This window comes from Pelobates fuscus, chromosome 6 (assembly GCF_036172605.1).
Source record: "Pelobates fuscus isolate aPelFus1 chromosome 6, aPelFus1.pri, whole genome shotgun sequence".
Lineage (NCBI taxonomy): Eukaryota > Metazoa > Chordata > Amphibia > Anura > Pelobatidae > Pelobates > Pelobates fuscus.
In genome coordinates, this window is record NC_086322.1 from 169,764,921 (window position 1) to 169,785,723 (window position 20,803).

The 20,803-nt window shown below is 35.9% G+C and overlaps 1 protein-coding gene across 4 annotated transcripts in view; it reads left to right on the forward strand.

The window, feature by feature from the left end:
• The window catches only part of HHIP (hedgehog interacting protein), a 171,800-nt gene that overhangs the window by 136,630 nt on the left and 14,367 nt on the right, over positions 1–20,803 (forward strand). For 2 of the 4 annotated variants that reach the window (XR_010091256.1, XM_063458473.1), the window contains exons 13-14: positions 9,933–10,081; positions 11,903–12,031. Coding sequence is in view for 3 of the 4 variants with exons in the window: in XM_063458473.1 (XP_063314543.1) it covers positions 9,933–10,081; positions 11,903–12,031 (278 nt within the window). In the remaining variant the exon portion in view is untranslated. Of the gene's footprint in view, positions 1–9,932; positions 10,082–11,902; positions 12,593–20,803 lie in introns of those variants that run through there. The other 2 variants (XM_063458470.1, XM_063458471.1) reach the window with 1 other exon arrangement.

Here is a 20,803-nt window from a genome sequence, read left to right on the forward strand (position 1 = left end):
GACAGGAATACGTTTCTATTCCTGTAACTATAGTGCTCTAATAATGTATTTTTATGTGTGCATCTATGTCTTTATGTGTGTTCATATAGCCATTTTATATCAAAATAGGCTAACAGTTTGCTGTCCATATGGTGTTTAACTACAACTCCCAGCCTAAACCATAGCATGGCTTGGTTCCTTGGGAGTTCATCATCAATAGAAAACAGAACTGTTTGTTAGCTACCCCTGACCTACAGTATCTAACACACCTTGTCTTTGTAGTGATATTGATTAAACATAGTTGCTATATTGTCCATAGTTGCTATATTGTCCATAGTTGCTATATTGATTAAACTTAGTTGCTATGTGGTCACAGGGCAGTGAATAAAATAAATAAAAGTGAAATATATGGCCCCCAATGGGATTAAGATATACAGTCAGTGTGCATTCTAGGGTGGGCGTAAGCATGTGTAAATATAATATTAACATATTTCAGATATGGACACTTGTGATAATGTTGCCCTAGGGCCCCATTTGTTTTTAATCCACTCGAGCACACAGAATCCAGTCTTTGGAAAATAAATGGAGGTTTTCTATTCTAAAAGGTATTTTAAACATAAAGTATGATGTAAAAAAAAAAAGCAAAATCTGTTTCATTTTTAGTGCTCTTTTAGTAAAATATAAAAACAAGGAATATGTATTTTGAATAAAATAATAAAAATTAATGTAAGAAAAAGACCATAATGTAAGTTGTAAGCATAGTTTAGGATACATTGTCCTCCTTGAAGGAATATTTGACAGACATAATACTATTTTGTTTAGTATTTTTCAATTTAGCTTGCTGGCATTCTTTTCACTCTTATGTTCCTTTCCTTTTGAGCTATCAATTGGCAAGCTATCTGCTTTGCCACTGCTAATAAAAATGTGCATAATAGACTAGTGCTATAAGCTTGCTCACAGCAGATCGTCAAGAACAGTTCTTTGCAAGTGGCCCCTTTAGTTGATAAACTCCTACCGCGCCTGTTGACCCAGCTGCCAAGTGCTTATGAAGCAGGTGTTGTTTGCGACCACCCTGCTAGCAGTGCAAACTGTTTAGCAGTTGCAGTAACCTTTGAGCCATTAATCCCTTCACTGCACGAGTGACCCACAGAGCCTAACAGACATGGCTCCAAAGGGGTTAACTTTCATTTCAGGCATCTGTAGCTTATTTAATCTCTTAAGGAGCAGTTACGATCTGTCCCTTCATAACGATCTGTTATTCGAAAATCCTAAAATGGAATCATTAACCAATTTATTGACTTCAGGGTTTTAAAAAGCCAACAACACAAAATGAGCAGGACAGCTCGTGTGGGCATAAACACTTATGGGACCAGATTGTGATGATGGCAAGGTGTAATATTTGGTCCATGTGGTCAATTATCTACATACTTCTGCTGTTAGCAACATTGATTCTTTTATAGGTCTGATTTATTCTCACATCAAGAAAATACAGACCAGACTTAATCTTATCATTATTAAGATAATCTTATAACTTTATCTTATCACACTAAAGAGCAATCTAAGCATCATACTCAATACATGTAGTGGTTATGACAACATTAGGTTGGGGGAACCATCACTTTGTTCTTGGTCAAAGCAGGCACCTTCAGCTGGTCCCTTGCTTGTCTATGGCTAGTGCAAAATATCACGTCTGTATTAGAAATGTCAATTTAATCTATATTTTAATGCCATAGACTGGCTGAGTGCATCAGATGGCCAACTCAACCAACACATTATGTTAAAATATGGATGAAATTAACATTACCAATGCAAAGGTGGAACTTCCTAATTAGTATCTCTAGTTAGCAGTTGCCAGGCTGTGGGTGCCTCAAAATGCCCAGTTGTGGTCAGATTGATTGATACCAGTTTGACAAAGAACTAACTACACTTTAATTACATCTTAAAGGGACATTCCACTGCCCAAATACTTAAAGGGACAGTCCAGGCACCCAGACCACTTCTGCCTATTGGAATGGTTTGGGTGCCAACTTCCATCACCCTTTATCTTGCAAGTGTAATTATTGCAGTTTTATAAACTGTAAAAATTACCTTGCAGGGTAAGTCCTCCTCTAGTGGCTGTCTATGTTCTTAGAACACAAAAAGTGTTTAAGCAACGTTGGACGTCCTCACGCTATGAATGAGGACCTCCAGCGTCGCAAAACTTCCCATAGGAAAGCATTGAATAATGCTTTCCTATTGTGAGGTCTAATGCGCGTGTGCGGCCATTGCTGTGCATGTGCATTAGGTCTCCCCCGCGGCTGACGTTGGCGGGGGAAGAGCGTGGGCGGAGCCTGACCCAGCGCCAATGGACAAGAGACTAAACAAGGTTGATGTATCAAGTGTCAATTTCTAATGAAATCTGCACGTTTTGTAAATTAAAACAAGAAAGAATACACTTGCTCTATTGCTTTTCTCATATAAATGTCCTTTCAACCACAACAACAGCATGTAGCATGTATGGGGCCTAGACTGCTTCTTTAAGTTATTTGTAGTCTCTCTTTACGAGATATGTGAAACATAGCCACAATGGTTAACTCTACATAAATTACTCTTAAAGGTTTATTTACCAAATCCTGATTTCTAAGGTGAGGGTGAGTTTCCTATACAAAGAGTTGAGAAAATGTTATCTATATATTAAGTACACTTTGATTTTTTAATATCTGTAGTATAATTACAATTTTATAAGAACACGTTAACCTAGTAATCCTTTAAAGATAAGAAAAACGGAAAACCTCGGACTATAGTGGGTACAGCACGGGAACAAATCATTCTGTCCTTTCTGAGTGTTCTGAGGCAGTTAGCGCAATCACTCAATAGCAAGTTTCAATACATTTGCAATGTACCAGATATGTTTCGAATAAATCTTGCTATTATGCTAATAATAAAACAGTAACCTCAACAATTCGGTATCCAATGTTTCCATTTATCAGAACCCATAAACAAGTGCATTAAGTATTCTTTGGCTTACGATACATCATGTAGAATAAACTACATTTAACGGTATTAAAAATTTAACCATTTTTATTTGATGGAATATTGGTAGTTAGCTATGCAATTTTATGATGTGATACAATTTTTTCAGCATTTACAAAATCTGGTCATTGTAAAGGCATTAAGTAGTCATGTTTATGGAAAAGCTATAGCTATATATTTAATTTCTAACTGATCTCGATCACAGGTGCAATTATTTATAGGCCCTATTAAAATATGTGAACGTATGCAAGGCAACATGTATATTGAAATAGCTATAAAACATGCATACTTATAAAATGAGCTTAAACTTCAATATGCTCATTCTATAACAGTATGTTTATTTTGGCAAAATTAGTTTCAGGTTATAGAAATATTTTCTTTAGGCTGCTTAACTCTAGGGTTGCCACCTTTTTTGGAAAAAATACAGCCCATGCTAATTTGCATAATTAATCATATATGCATGACATCACAGGATTTGACATCACAGAATGCAAGTGATTTAAGAGTAAATAAATAAGACTGGACTGCTCACTCATTGGACCCAGTAATAGGCTGTCTGCATCAAATCCCTGTCTACATCATAGACAATATATGCAGACAGGGTTTATTCACTAAACACCAAATTATAATGAATTACAATTCAAATTGCAAAAGGTAGGTTTAAATAGTCGAGCTATACCTAGGCACAATTAAAGAATTTTATAAAATCAATTATTTTTGTCTATAATTTACAATTTACAATTTAATGAATAATTTAATGAATAAACCTCTGTACTTTATTCCCTAAACCAGGGGTAGTCAACCTGGTCCCTAACGCCCAGTGGGCCTCAATGGCTGTGGACCAAGGCCGACAGGGGAGATTCTTTCATCCCAAAAGATCTTCCACTAGTAAAATCTGCACTTTTACAAGTGGAAGCCAACAGCCTCCCGGCTGTCACTCATACAACTGGAAAGATGTATTCTGTTAGTTTGACAGAGCATGCCTTTTTAAAGAGCTCTCTCTCCTTCTGTGTAAACCCCAATATGTGTCTCTCTCCACCTGTTAACTCCCATGGTCTATGTCTCTTTCCACGTGTTAACTCCCATGATCTGTGTCTCTCTCTACCTGTTAACCCCCATAGGCTGTCTCTCTCTCCACCTGTTAACGCTCATGATCTTTGTCTCTCTCTCTCTCTCCACCTGTTAACCCCCATGATCTGTGTCTCTCTCTACCTGTTAACCCCTATAGTTTGTCTCTCTCTCTCCACCTGTTAACGCTCATGATCTTTGTCTCTCTCTCTCTCCACCTGTTAACCCCCATGATATGTGTCTCTCTCTACCTGTTAACCCCCATTATCTGGATCTTTTTCGACCTGTTAACCGCCACATGTGTCTATCCTTCTCCCCCAGTGTGTCTCATTGCAACCTGTCCTCCCACTTCTCTCCCCCCCATCCCTTACTTAGTGAGTCTTGTCGGCATGCCAGGATCTACTAGCTGAAGTTGCAGTGCTCTGTGCTGCTGCCCTGCGGATGCAAAGAGAGGCAAGAGGATGATGTAATTTCCTATCCCTGCCTCTCTCCACACATAGCGACCCCTACTGGCCGGTGACGGTATTGCTTAACTCATTTTAGAGGGCAATTTTTAAGCTAATATATACTGGTTTGGATGTAATCAAATATATGCATGTCTTGTATAATACATAATATTCTAAATATTAAATAACTTAAAGCAAGGGTTACATATCTTGCAGATCTGTTTTTAGATCATAAAAGTGTTCTCTATACATATATAACAATAAATTCAGCTAGCTTGAATGAAGTAATGCAATGAAGTAATCAAACCGTATTACTTCATCATATATTTCTCCAGTGACCAGCCACCACACATGTAAACACACACACACACAGACGCACTCTTCATATACACAGACAGACTGCAGAGTTCCTTCCTGCCCCTTGTCTGGAACTTCCCCTGCTGACTGCAGCACAGTAAAGCATGGGGATCAAGGTTCATGAGCTACCTCTCACTTATCATTGCAGATCATTAGATTAGTTTATTGCCAATACAAATATAACTATAAGGAGTTTAATGGGTGCCGGGGAGCGCAACCTCAGTGGGCCTCTTGTGATTTAGAGTCCAGCCACAGCTGCACCCAATGCAAACACCTGCCAGTCGGTTTATCACCAATGAATCATAGGAAAATTCTACTATTTTTATTCTAAATGAAGTTACTTTAAAAAAAAAAGAAAGAAACTCTCATAACTGAACAAAAATAGATTATAAATATATTACATACGTATTCCTAACATAAGTTCTTGCTCAGACTAAATTAATACCCACCTTACTATTCTGGTATTAAAATATCCATGCCACCAACTGATAAGAGAAATTGGTGCTTAGTTCAGTTATATTGTTTATGATATACTTTCTCCCATTATATTTGAATGCAGCCTTGCATTCAAGCTTTTATGGTACAATTTATTGGCTCTTTGCAGAGCCTTACTGTCACTGGATTTATTATGCGTTTTAACTACTTGCACCTGGAGCAAAATACGTTTTTTTTCTGTTTTTGCTAGTTTAGATTTAGTAATGAGCGGATGGTTATAGCTGAAGGCTGGTACATTTCCCCTCAAGTTAGCATATTTTAAGACGACTGGAATGAAAACAAAAGTGAGGATTTTTACGCTAAACAGTGAGTTGGGGTGTATTGCCTATATACTTGCAAAATGTATAATTTGTACTAAAATAGCAGAGTTTCTAACAGCCAATTAGATTTTTTCTTGCTCTGCTGTTTTCGCCTAAATTTTGCAAGTGAATTCTCATCATTTTACAATGCACTATTCAATTAATTAATCCTTCTGTGCAGATCCAGAGTTTTCAGACACAAACGGCTTAACCCCTTAAGGACCAAACTTCTGGAATAAAAGGGAATCATGAAATGTCACACATGTCATGTGTCCTTAAGGGGTTAATATCTGCAATATCTAGTTTATAAGTGCACATGGACAGGGTTCTAAATAAGACTGTCTGAATATGGTTTTAAATATGGCTGCAATGTCCTGTAAAGTTGGTGTTAAACATGCCAGACATAAGAGATTGAGCTCAAGTTAACTAGTTACAATGACTGAGATCCTGATTTTATTTCAAGACACGGAGGCTCATATTACTTAACAATTTGTTTATGGTGACAATTTTACATATTGGATGTGGAGATTAGTTTTGGATGGAACCGAAATTCTGACAAATTCGGATGATTGGAAGAAATCACGTCTTCCTAGCTTCCGACTCCCGAAAGCCTGGACATGTTTTGTTTTCGATTCTGAAGTCATTCGTGGCACAGAAAAAAACAGCGATGGAATGAAGAAGAGACAGTTTTTTTTTTTTTGCTTATTTGGGTGAGGGCAGATAAGCAGTTTAGTCTCCAAGAGATCAGTCTTATCATGTGGGCTGGATATCCTGTCCAAGAGGTAGCAAAAAAATGATGATTGATGGTTAGAGGACAGCCACTGAATGTTGATTTTATACACGAATCTAGTAAAGTAACCAGTACAGGGGAAAAGGGGTGAGCAATAAAACTATACTTCTAGGCATTTTGACTGTAGCCACTGAGGGAGACAGACTAAAAGGGATGTTATGTGTTGTCTGGGTCATTGATTCTAGTGTGAGATTAGTTTTGCTTTTTTTTTTTTACTGGAGGGAAAAAAAACATTTTTGGGGGGGATTGTGGCTCCCCTTTGCTAACCCTGGTCACAGATTATAGGGTGGGACTTGGGTTTAGATTTCTACTGTACGTAATAATCAACAGTTGCGTTATCGCAACAACTTGTGGTGCTACTGGCACTGCAGTTCCTTCTACCACAGATAGGTTAAGCCTTATGTACAAAAAATACACAGATACAATAAGCGCTAGATTGTCAACTAAGTATAGATATGATAGCAGGCAGCAAACACTAATAGTAAGGGTTACCCTCAAACCCTTAGTGGAAGATATAGAAAAAACAATATACACAAAATATAGGTTGCACCAGGATAAAGTCCAATTAGTCCAAAATTGCTGGAGTCTGTAATCCACTGGTAACTGTGCAGACTTCAAATGGTGGGAGTACATACAACAATAACGTACATGGTATACCACTCACATTTGAGAGAGCTATAAGACCAGCTCTGAGTTTAACAGCATGCAGTTGTACAATCCCCACTGATGGTTATGTAGATCTAGAGGATGGTCCTTCAATGTAAGGTTTGAAAAAATAAATAGTGCTCACTGTAATCAATGTAATAATGGTTTTAAAAGTAAGAATATTCTACTCACATGTAGTGGAGCAGTTAATAGTAGATATAATCCCCACCAAATATATAATTTTGGGTAGATTCTTCAAGGAGTTGTATCCAAAGTTTCCTTGTTATGTAAGTGTTTTAGTGCCAGGAACAGAAGAAGACAAAAAACAAAATAAAAGTAACTAAAAGCATATAAAGTGTAATAAATAGAGAAACACAACTAGTAGTCAATGCCAAATATACTTTAATGCTTTAAAAACATTGGTTAAAACAACACAATGCGTTTTGCCAACTGGAGGCTTTGTCAAGATTAGGTTAAGCATTTTACCTTCTTTGTGCCCACCTAAAAGGCAACTGAAGGAGAGCAGCTGAGTTTATTTCATGGGGGTCATCACATCCACAATTTAGTGAGGCTTTAGTGTCTCCAATGCCTGTTTTTTATGTTGTGATGATGATGACTACAGTAATGAGAATTATGTTTCCCCACCACTGCAGACATAGCATTTTTACCTCTGGTCCAGGAGCTACTTGACTATAAGTATGATTAGTCAGATAAATTAGAAGAGAAGAATATGGAGAGGACAGAGCGCATCCCAGCAGCTACTATGCACTCACGACCTGCACCTTGTCCACCATCTCCAAGTCCACCTCTACCTGCTGAGGAATAGGCAAATTCAATGGCGACAGTTGAATTTAAGTGAAATTAAGTGATTCTTGCTGCCACCGAAGCACATCATTATATTTTATTTTTTAAAATATAATGCCATTTTTGGCAGAGGAGCTGGCCAATGTCGTGGGTATGACCCTCACTCAACACGCTTGCATGAGTGTTTCCCCATAGCTTCTGGAGTCTATTGCTTGTTTTCAGTGTCTTTGTAATTCACCGTTGAATTGTTCAATTAGTGCTTTTCTTGCGGTGTTTTGCCAGAGCTCGAGCACCATGCGTCTGATCGGGTCGTCTGTTAGCTCCACCCCCCGTGGAGTGTCGTTTTAAGGATATGTTCACATAATTATTATTATTTAATGATTGACATAAGTTGGATATTAAAGGCTATTGTTTTTTATTACACCCCACGTATACAAGACGTAAGCTGATTTCTCCTAGTTTCTTCATCCTTACTACTATCCATTGTTTAATGCTCCAGAATATGTTGGCAATCAAATACCCAGCCAGTGGCTTAAACCTTTTTACTACCAGTTTTACTGGCAAACTTAGTCCTTTCGCTGCTCTATTTAACCCCTTAAGGACAGCATATGTTCTATGCCGTCCTTAAGGAGCTGAACCTAAACGCCACTGGGCGGTATAGAACTCCCCCACCGTCCATGCCACTTACCTGATTCCCCCGCTGGCAATCAGCATTGCTTACGGTCTCTGAGAGCCCAGACAGTCCCCCCTTGGCAATTTTGGCCCCCACAGACCATGTGGTCGCTCTGGGCTGTCAGGCAGTCTACCTGCTGCTGAAAAAGTAAAAAAAAAAATATTAATAAAGCAAAATATAATAATATATATATATTTATATATAAATAAATAAAAATAATAAAACATAAATATATACATATATAATTACATAAATAATTTCATAAATATACATGTAGACTTCAAATATATAAAGATGTATGTATTTAAATTCTATTTGCATATGTTTGTAATATTTTTACATAATTAAGTCATTTTATTGATTGAAATTTGATTGACCTGCCTGACAACACATTTAATTTGCAAGCACTATATTTAACCCTCTAACTTTCCAAGCACATAAAACCTGTACATGGGAGGTATTGTTTTACTCAGGAGACTTTGGTAACACAAATATTTGTGTTACCAAACAGTAAAACATATCACAACAATGAAATTGTCAGTAAAAGTTAAGTTTTTTGCATTTTTCTCACACAAACAGCACTTTCACTGATGATGTCATTGTTGTGATACGTTTTACTGTTTTGAACAGGCCAGAATAAATGCAACACAATACAATTAAAACATCTTCCATTCTAGAATCACAACATATTACAAGACCATGAGACAGTCTAATTCATAAACATAATTGTATTTTATATGATTAACCAGGGGTAGGCAACCTTTGGCACTCCAGATATTTTGAACTGCATCTCCCATAATGCTCTTATAGCCATAATGCTGGCAAATCATCAGGGGAGATGTAGTCCACAACAACTAGAGTGCCGAAGGTTGCTTACAATTGGACTAGGTTGATGTCATGGAGAAATAACAAGGAAACTACTACCCAGAATACCTAGAATACAATCTACACATGGGCGAGCAGTATGTTTGCTCTAACGATAGTTTACCCTCTTTAACCCCTTAAGGACACATGACATGTGTGACATGTCATGATTCCCTTTTATTCCAGAAATTTGGTCCTTAAGGGGTTAAAGTTAAGAAAGTCCAGAAATTGTGGTCAAAGCATTGTCATGGTGGCTTGGCACAATGAAAGTCTGCATTTGAAGAGTCTTCCCTGTGTGCCTGGACAGTTTATATGTGAATTCAATTAATTCAAAGAGATTTGCCTCCTTTTTTAAGCACCGAGATATTATTATACCAGTTTATGGTTTGGCGTCTGTGCAGTCCTTTCCTGTGGTTTATAAGGATGAATAATATTCCTGTTAAATGCGTTGAAACTTGCAATGAATACATTAACATTAGTATGTGTATTGTTTGCTACAGACCAACAATGCCTGAAGAGTGTAAGAGACCAATGTTCCCTGCTCAGCCTCTGTCCTCTGAATGCTCCAGACACTGTAAAAATGGCCATTGCACCCCCACAGGAAAATGCTGTTGTAATCAAGGATGGGAAGGAGAATTCTGCAGAATGGGTTAGTAACCGTTGTATGTATAGACCATGTATGTGCAGACAAAACCTCTAGCCTGACAGTCTTTTTTCCCTATCATTTGTCATCGTTACCAACTATAGAGCAGTAACTACTCCCAGATTCATGTATCTGGAAAGAAAATTGATTACATTGCATTGTTAACATTCCCAAGACAAGTGATTAAAATCTTCTGTTGGACTAAGGTTGCCTTGAAATACATTATCCCAAGCTTCACTCACTTTCTATTTGTAATTCTATTACTGTGAAGTAGTCTAGAAAAAGAAAGGCATTTATACATTATATTGTAGCTGTATATATTGTGAATATATTTATATTGTCTTTTTCTAAGACTTTTCTTGGGGTTTTTTTCCATCTGCTTAATCTATGCTTAATTATGTTCCCTGGGCGGCCTTTTTAATCTTAATTTGCAAGTGATGTCACATATAGCAATTTATTCTGCCATCTGCAATGTTGTATAGTAGGCCTTATTCACAGAGTATTAGCTTTTTATGAAGCCTACTGCAGACATAGAGATTATGTGTCAATTAGTATGAGTTGATTAGATAACTCCTAGGAATCTCAATCTGTGACTAAGACATACTGATGAATTTAAGACATGGGAGATATTTGCTGTAAATATCAGATTTCGGTTTGACTTCCTCACAAAGCTTTGGAAATCGAATTAGTGTGATGAATTCTGCATGTCCCAAGTAATCAATGCTGTAAATATGACTCCACACTTAATTAAAGTTTTACAAAAGCCTATAGAACACCACATTTTGTACACCACCAACTAGAATTGCATATGAAAAAAAAAATGGTTTCCTTTGCTCAACTGAGCTATTTTTCCATTTCCCATAAACAACAGAACTGCATGGCAATATTCAAACATTTAGGTGAAATAGGATAATGCAAAATACTCGCCAGATTGCTGAGATGGCACCAGTCTCTTCTCCAGAACAAGCAGAATGTTAGTGCAGTATATTTGTACCGGTACTGGATAAAATTCTAAATAACTTTATCGTTTCACACTAGGACTTGTGAAACATAAAGGACAGCTTGGGAGAAACTAGACAAATAAAGGCTATTATCTCATCCATATCATGGAGTGACACTTAAAGGAGCACTATAGGGTCAGGAACACAAACTTGTATTCCTGACCCTATAGTGTTAAAACCACCATCTAGCCACCCTGAGCCCCTCATGCCTCCATAAATATAGAATTCTTACTGTATTCAAGCCTGGAGCTGCTGGCTCTGTTCCTGTTTCCTTTAGACCTGCCCATCACTGCCTGCTGACATCATCAGAAGTGGTAGCCTGATCCAAACACAATGCTTCCCCATAGGATTGGCTGAGACTGACAAAGAGGCAGATCAGGGGCAGAGCCAGCATGATTCAAACACAGCCCTGGCCAATCAGCATCTCCTCATAGAGATGAATTGAATCAATTAATCTCTATGAGGAAAGTTTAGTGTCTGCATGCAGAGGGAGGAGATACTGATTTTTTGGATGCATTTTAGGCAGCCATGACCCAGGAGGGATCTCTAACAGCCATCTTAGGAGTGGCCAGTGAAGTTATCACAAGGCTGTAATGTAAACACTGCATTTTCTCTGAAAAGACAATGTTTACAGCAAAAAGCCTGAAGGTAATGATTCTACTCACCAGAACAAATTCAATAAGCTGTAGTTGTTCTGGTGACTATAGTGTCCCTTTAATCATAGGCCAAACAATCTCCATTTTAGTTTGTTTGTAGTGATATTGTTTCAATTTCAATTAACCATCAATTATCATTAATATTGAGGCATTGTTTGTTTCTTCAACAGCAAAATGTGAACCAGCATGTCGGCATGGAGGAGTCTGTGTAAAACCAAACAAGTGTTTATGTAAAAAAGGTTATCTCGGCCCACAGTGTGAAATTGTGGATAGAAACATCCGGAGAGTGGCCAGGGCAGGTATTCTTGACCAGATCATTGATGTGACGTCATATTTGCTGGATCTGACCAGCAGCTACATTGTATAGTTTTGCCGGACTGCATGGATATTTCATTCTAAATGGGCATTTATTTTTAAAACATGTACATTTTTTTTTAAAAAAGGACTTTGTAATTCTGCTCTAAACCCTGTGTTTTAAAATATTTTATTAATTTAAATATATTGTCCATAAAAGTGAGTTTGTGTGTGTAATTTATGAATATTTGAGTGTATATGTATGTGTGGATCTATAGACATATTCATTTATTAAACATTCTGTTATTGCAAGCAATGGGTACAACACAGTCATTTAAATAAAATATACATCTGGTTGTCATTAAATAACATCAAACATTAGGAGTTTTTTTTTGTAGATTCAGATATACAGTAACTGCAGTTTTTCATTTGTAACAGTAGGCAATGTATGAAAAGAAAAATATGTAACTATCTCAAGTTATTACATAATTAACTTCAATCATTCCTTCATTTTATTTTCAAATATATTGTCATTAAAACATATCACAAAAATAATATCAGTTGAATGAAGGGAAAATTTTGACTGTTACCCAGTGCATCTGAAATTGTTATTCCATATATACAAGACTTTTTCCTACCTCTTTTTTTTTTTTTTTTTTTTTTTTATTAAAGCCTAAATCCAAATGTTTGGAGTTCTGCAATAAGACACATGCATATTATAAGTATATTATACATTCTAATTAACTATGCAGTAACTATAATGTTATATTGCATTAGTCATAAAGGCATTTGTGCTGCCTATATCATATTATATAATAGCAGATCATTTCATTCTGAAGCAGTTTTACCTGGAAGATTTTTCCCTAAAGAAGTCTTTGAAGACTAATAAAATGAGCAAACATTTGATGCTATACAGGGCTAGGACTCAGTGGGAGAAAACTAGAATGTCCCTAATAGAGAACGTATTGAGCATTCTTTAAAGCTTATGGTAGACATCTGTGTTCCAAACAAAAGTGAATCTATCATTAAAATATTAGTAAGGAATACCAGAAGGAAACACACACAATTTGAATTATTTGCTTCAATAGACTTTAATGTATGGGACACAACGGATTTATTTATATTTGGTTTCCTTTAAAATGCCTAAGAATCTATGATCTTGATGGTGCAGTAATGTGGGATGACATATTCAGTATAGCTGTATATACACCTTGTTTTAATTGTCATAATAAAGATACTTTGGTATAACATGGTGAAAAGGTTATATATCTTATCATTTTAATTTAGTAGCTGATACAGGTGGGTGCCTATAGAAAAAATATATATATATTTCCAATACAAATGCTAAAAAGTTATGATTACCTGCCTAAATAGATCACATTTTAAATCACACGTTTGATTTTAATCGTTAATCTAGCCATAACAGTCCGCTTAGTTAAGGAAGGATATTCAACCACATGAAACACGAGACATCAATGTTTAAGCCGTTACTCCAATGTGAGTTTCACATGTAGAGTTCACCCACAGGAAATATTGGATGTACCTTCATGCGTGTTTGTTTAACTTAAATCTGTTATGATTTACCATTAAAGATATATGTTGGAAATAAAATTTGGCATGTGAAAATAATTACATGCAAATGTCTTTTTGTAAGAATAGAAACGTGTACAGTAGTTTTTCTTTAAATTATGCCTAAAGGTCCCATGATTCTACAACATATGCCTGTTTGAATACATTTCATGTGATCCAAGGCTTAGTCATTTTGCTATTTTCCTCTTTTAATCCTGGCCTTTGTTGTTGATGACATAGCATTGTTACTGATACGGTATGTAGTTATATGATATTTAAATATAATAACATAGGTGTATGATATATACACTCTATATATTATGTATATTTTATACCGAATGTGTGTATTGAGAAAATCAAAACATTGCAGATTAAGAGTACAAATATACAGGCAAACTGCTACCATATGGTTTTTACAGTTGCAATATTACTTTGTATCCCTGACCCTATAGTGTTCCTTTAAAAATAAGTATGTATTCCTGACCCTATATTGTTAAAAACAATATTTAGGTAGCCGGCCCTCCCTTGCCCCCTTTAAACAGGATAAAAACTCCCCTTTATTCCAGCGCTTTGCGTGTCTGTTGGCGCTGGCTCCACCTATGATCTTCCTCCTTAGCTGATCTCAGCCAATTCAATGCTTTCTTATAGGAAGGATTTCAGCCAAGGGGGCTGGATGAGAGGTGGAGCCAAATGCCACACTGGCCAATCAGCATCTACTAATACAGATGTATTGAATCAATGCATCTCTATGAATAAAGTTCAGCGTATCCATTTAGAGCGTGGAGATGCTGAATGTCAGTGCTGCACAGTGTGCAGCACTTTCCTAGGAAGCACCTCTAGTGGCTGTCTGGGGGACTGCCACTGTAGGTGTCCTATGGAGCTATGTGGCAGTGTTTAAATGAAAATGCCTGCAGGGACTGACCATATTCACCACAACAACTACATTAAGCTGTAGTTGTTCTGATAACTATAGTGTCCCTTTAATATAATAACTTTATAAGACTGGCTTCTAAAATCAGTGATAGGCTAATTTAATCTACAAATCTTTATATTGCCTCTTGATTCTATGAATACCAGTTGCCCATTTTTTTTAGGAACACCTTAAAATATATGCCCTGAGGCTGGGTTCTATTCAATACAGCCGCTAACATCCCTGGGGGAAAGGACAACAATGGAGAAAGCAAAGATTGACAAAGTTAAAAACAAGTTGCTTTATTACACAAGTTAACAAAAACTTGTATGTAGGTAGCACATTCACCCTAGGCATATACAACCTTTAAATTAAGTCAGAGACTGAATGCCAGAATGGCATAGAGTTCATCCCCAAATTATGTAGTTCTGTTGCTATACAGGCTGCAAGGAATTAGTTATTGATTTGCAGACTACAAGCAATTGATTCAAAAGTGTATCGCATGGGGAAGGGCATTGATATCCATGAAATACATAGACTTCTAACAGCTCAATAAGATGTTCAATGCTAAGTAATTGTCTTGTCATGTAATACTCAATGATAACGTTTGCATCTAACGTTGGGCCACTAATGGATGTACTTCCACTCCCGGTAATCAGATTACCAATGCACCTCACAGACTGCATAGCAACACAACAGAGCTATACAATTTAAGGAAAAACTCCAAAACATTCTGGCATCTGGGATCTGACTACATTTACAGACCAGGAAGATATTTTTATATGCTTTCTTAGCGTTTACTGCCCATATTTATTTTGTAAGTTCTTTCCTCCCTTGTATAATAAAGTAACTTGTTTCTATCTATTTATGTCTCTCTCTAATTTTTTTAAACTGTAAGATATTTTGTACTATTTTTACAGAGTTGGCTTGTCACACATACCATCTTATTTGATCTTATTTGAAAGCCCTTCACCATACGTATGAGTGATTCATGGCATGGGTTAAGAGCTAAATGATTTAAGATACATTTAAGATACAAATGACAAACATTTATGGGAGGGGATTGAACATGGATTGTTTTTTGTTTACTGAATCAAAATCAAATATGAAAAATAAATATATTTAAACTATTGTTTGGACCCCGTCTGATCACCCTAAATATGGGTGTGTGGCAAGCAGCTCTTCTTGCACCATTTATGGCATTTTTGGGAGGTAGCAATGAAATTACCCCAATGCCCCAGATTCATTCTTTGTTTCTTACTAGTCACCCCCAGCAGCTATAACTAGTGTTATAGTGTCCCCAAACCTACTGGCCCCACGATGTCAATATGAAAAGTCACTTTTGCAATATATATATATGTATAAAGTGAAAGAGATAAGTGCTGCATTGACATCAAGTCTCTGAATTCACATTTTCAAAAAGTGACTATAATCAGCTCTTATCTAAATTGTGATCACATAATGTTATAACCAACCAATTATAGTACATCAAGGAATAACCCTTAGTAAAAAATAAATAAATTAAATGATTGTATATTATGTTGTGTTATATGCACAATGTTGTCTCTGATAAGACCTTTACCATATTCAAATTTTAAAGGATAGCACTTATTTCATTTATACAAAGCTTATATATTCCAGCTTTTTAAATTTAATTAAAACCGGACACTTTTTCTTAAATACAGAGAGTGAGCCGATTAGCATTGACAATATGAGCAATGGATGTGCGAGAGTTGTCTAAAGAATCAAGGAAATCATGAAAAACTGGCAAAGCAACTTAATGTCTTGCAATGCTTGCTTGGGGATATCTACAATATAAATATGTACTTCGAAAAACGTCTCCTAACAGAGCACCAACTAGTTGATGATTTTAGCAGCCACATTTCCATAACTAAGCATTACTTGATATGGTACCACTATTATTAATACCACTTGTTAAATACAACTTACTTTGAAATTAGTCTAGTACTTCTCATGTACCACATGTTGAGAAGCTGGTCTATGAATTACACCAAATACATAAGTATCAATTCATTTGTCTGTTGGATTAGAGGACCAAAACATGTGCAGATATTGTATGAAATATGCAGTCAATTGTGAATCCGAGAAATTTCAATTGAATATTGCAAAGTGAATACAAGCTAGCTGGTCTTTATATGGAATGCAACAGGGAAGTGCAGACAATGAGAACTGTAATAAATATAAACAAAACAATATCTACACTGACTGATCACACTGCGAGTGGTTATCAGGTTTATGTTTACCAGAAACTGTAAGTCCAGGTTGGGAGACCTGCCTCTGCTAGTCTCAAAAACAGGAAATATTGATGTCAAAGATTTGGCCATTGTTCTTTAATTTCTAATACATGTCATCAGCTTTAATAGGAATACCAATATTTAAAGGCATAGTAGAATGTAATAAGAAATTCTTCCTCTAACCAACTACGTAACATCGGCCATCCATAATTAAACAGTCATAATTTAACTAAGGCTATCATTACTTCAGAAATATCAAAAGAGACTACATTGTAAGACTGTGACCATCTGGAGTGCAAGGTTCCTCCTCACTGCCATATTCTGTAAGTCAATGATACAATGCATTAAAGGAACACTATAGTCACCAAAACAACTTTAGCCTAATTAAGCAGGTTTGGTGTATAAATCATGCCCTTACAGTCTCACTGTTCAATTCTCTGCCATTTAGGAGTTACATTACTTTGTTTCTGGTTTATGTAGCCCTTCACACACCTCCCCTGGCTGTGACTAACGCAGCCTGCATACAAAAAAAAAATGGTTTCACTTCCAACCAGATGTAACTTACTTTAAAAGTTTTTATCTTCTTATTTAATTACATACAGGAGGCTCCTGCAGGATCTTGCAAGCTTTTAACAGAGCAGGAGATAAGAAAAAACTCTGAATCGCCCTATAGAACTAGTAGAGTGGTATGAAGCAATAATCAAAGTTAATAAATATGTGCACAGTCTCTCTTTGATGGAAACTTTTTACAAAGTGATCAATAAATGGTATTTGGTACCCACAAGATTGTCAAGAATGTCACAAAATAATAACGATCTATGCTGGAGATGTGGACTTACTAAGGGGGATTATCTCCATATATGGTGGAGCTGTAATAAGGTATTACCTTTTTGGCTTATAGTCAAATCATTACTGTACAGTTTAAATAATATAAAAATAAAGGCTACACCAGAAGTTATGTTGTTGCACTTAAGATGGCCCTTCCTTAGTCAAATGAATCAAGTTTTGACAACTCATTGCCTGGTAGCGGCAAAGATTATCATTGCCAGGAATTGGAAAAATGCACAGTCATTTAATGTATTACAGCTTATTCAACAATTGAAATATCAGATTCAAATGGAAACAGGGTTGAATAAAACCAAAAATCATGATAAGGACTATGATAAATGGGTAAATTGGCAAAAAAAACTGGAGCAATTAGAAAGGGATTTATTGTTAAGCGATTTATAAGCCCTAGAGAGATAAGTTCGAAATAAACAATACTCCTCACAATAAGTAACAAATACGACTGACTGAATGATATAGTGTGAATGAAGATATGAATGAGTTAATCTTTTTTTTTTTTTTTTTTTTTTGCTGGGTTCCCCCGCCCATTTGGTCTATATAGTAAGGAGACACGTCTTAAGGAATACCAATAGAAAGAGAATAAATAAATCTATAAAGTTTAAATAAACAAGGAAATTTTAAATAATAAATATAATAGAAGTGATAGGGATGAGCCAGCAAATATTTATGATGACTAATATACCAGCCATAAATGAAAAATTTGAAACGATAAAAACGGCAGGTATAGTCTGAAATATAAACAAAAGAAAAAAATAAATAAATAAAAAAAAGAAAATCAAAATTAAACAGAATTTGCAATAAATGTAGTGTAAACATTAGATGACTCTTTACAGGAAGTGTTTAGGAAGGTTATGCAAGTCACATGCAGAGAGGTGTCCCTAATGCTGTAATAACAAAGTGAGTTAACTCCTAAATGGCAGAGAATTGAGCAGTGGGACTGTAAGGACATGATCTATACACCAAAACTGCTTCTTTAAGCTAAAGTGGTTTTTGTGACTATTGTGTCATTTTAATGTTCTGTTAGTCCTAATGTGACTGCATACACTATGTATGTGTATGTCATAAATAGAGGAAGAATAACAAGTATATTCAATCCCAAGTCATTATTAATAAACATGAAATGTCATCTCCTCGATTTTAGTTCCCTTAAAATGTGGTTTAATTCTTGCTCTATACCTCTTAAATAAAAATGTTTTAAATAGGATAGACTCATTAATAATACTTTTCATTAAAATTAAATGTATTGATTCTCAGTTTTGTGTTTAGAAAAGATGAAAATAATGCCATGTAGTGTATAGAGAAAGTTGATTATTTTTTGTAAGGAATTGTAAGTTGTATTATCTGTTTTATTGATTCTAGATTGGCAGAATAATGTAAGTGACTAGAAGATTTTTGTTTCGTCAGACAAATTTGTTTAGAAATATTATTGCAAAATTGTGTTTGCGAAGCTCACAATCACTTTTTTTCTCAAAGTTTTGACAAAAAGATATTTAGTTAAAGTTTGTAAATAGAACACTCTGAGCACCAAATTCATATAATGCAAATGATGTTGTTATGGTGCCTGGAGTCTAGCAGGGTCACCTTACCTTTAAGTGTAAAACTGTTTTCGAACAGTTAAACACATTAGAAGATTTCCCCAGGTGCTGATTTGACTTCCTCTTCTCACAGTGATAGGCTAAGAACGTCAGCCGATGCTATCAGCTTATCACTGGCTACTTATAGCCAGTGATAATCATAGGTAATGATTCAAAAATGAAAATGTACATTTTCTTCTGAGGCATTACTAGCGATGGGTAGACAGTAGTAGGCTAGAGTGTCAGCTCTCAGCCTCTCAATGTTGCTCAAGCAAATGCTTTCCCATTTTCAAGCAGTTAAAGGAATCTGGACCGGCTACTTGGGGAGCCCAATTTAATATTAAACAATAGAATGTGTAACACATTCTAACACATGCCAACCTGTGAAACATAGCTATATAGTCATAATAATTGTATGCTGTGAATGTTTAACGACTGTTAGCATACATGGGAAAGACCCATTTTGCAGAACTACTATTTTAATATCTAAATGCCCAATATCTAGTAAATGTATTAAATGTATATGGGAAAAAAATGTTTAGCTTGCACACACTGCCCTCTGATCCCACATGATGTGTGCCATGTCTGTGTTATGGAATTATGTGCATGTATCATTTTTCAGCAGGTGTCTCCATTTCTGTGTTTTAGAAAATATGATCTTCAATTAAACATAGCCCTTAATACAGTATGTATGTATATACATACATATATATATATATATATATATATATATATATATATATATATATATATATATATATATATACTTGTGATTTTGCTGGCATCATATATGCATTAGACATGTATTTAAATAAAGCAGACACTGTTATTCTTTAAAGTATACTAACAGTTGCATAAATAGTTGTAATTTTACAAATTATCTTAAATGCTTCTTTTGTACAGACTACCTATAAACAGCAATAAGTTAACCAGTAATATAGATAAAATGGGCAATTACAATCTCTCCCTTTAAAAATGACAGTATTTTCCTGATGTAGTACATACTTGTAATCAATATATGCGTGGTCACACTCTTAATTCAATAATGTCTACACAAAAGACATACAGCAATAGTTTCAGGGTTTGTTTGTTTTTTTGTTTAGTGATTATTCATATGCTTATATATATATATGTCACAGATTATGTGTGAGATTGAAAGATGATGTGTACTGTTAAGTAACGAAGTTATGTGAAAATTAACTTTCAGCTGGATTCAATTCTAGGTGAACAATTGTAACTATTAAAAAGTGCATTTATAATGATACACAATGTAGACTCAGTTGATGACAAGCAATTCAGAAAAGATTCAGACTGAAAGAATCATGGAGGCTTATTTGCCCTCTTATCCCAGAAAAGGAAGGTCCTAATTAGTCACAGGAACTCTTCATTGGTTAAAGGACCACTCTAGTGCCAGGAAAGCATACTCGTTTTCCTGGCACTAGAGTGCCCTGAGGGTGCCCCCACCCTCAGGGACCCCCTCCCGCCCGGCTCTGGAAAGGGGAAAAGGGGTAAAAACGTACCTTTTTCCAGCGCTGGGCGGGGACCTCTCCTCCTCCTCTCCGCCTCTGTTCCTCCCCGTCGGCTGAATGCGCACGCGCGGCAAGAGCTGCGCGCGCATTCAGC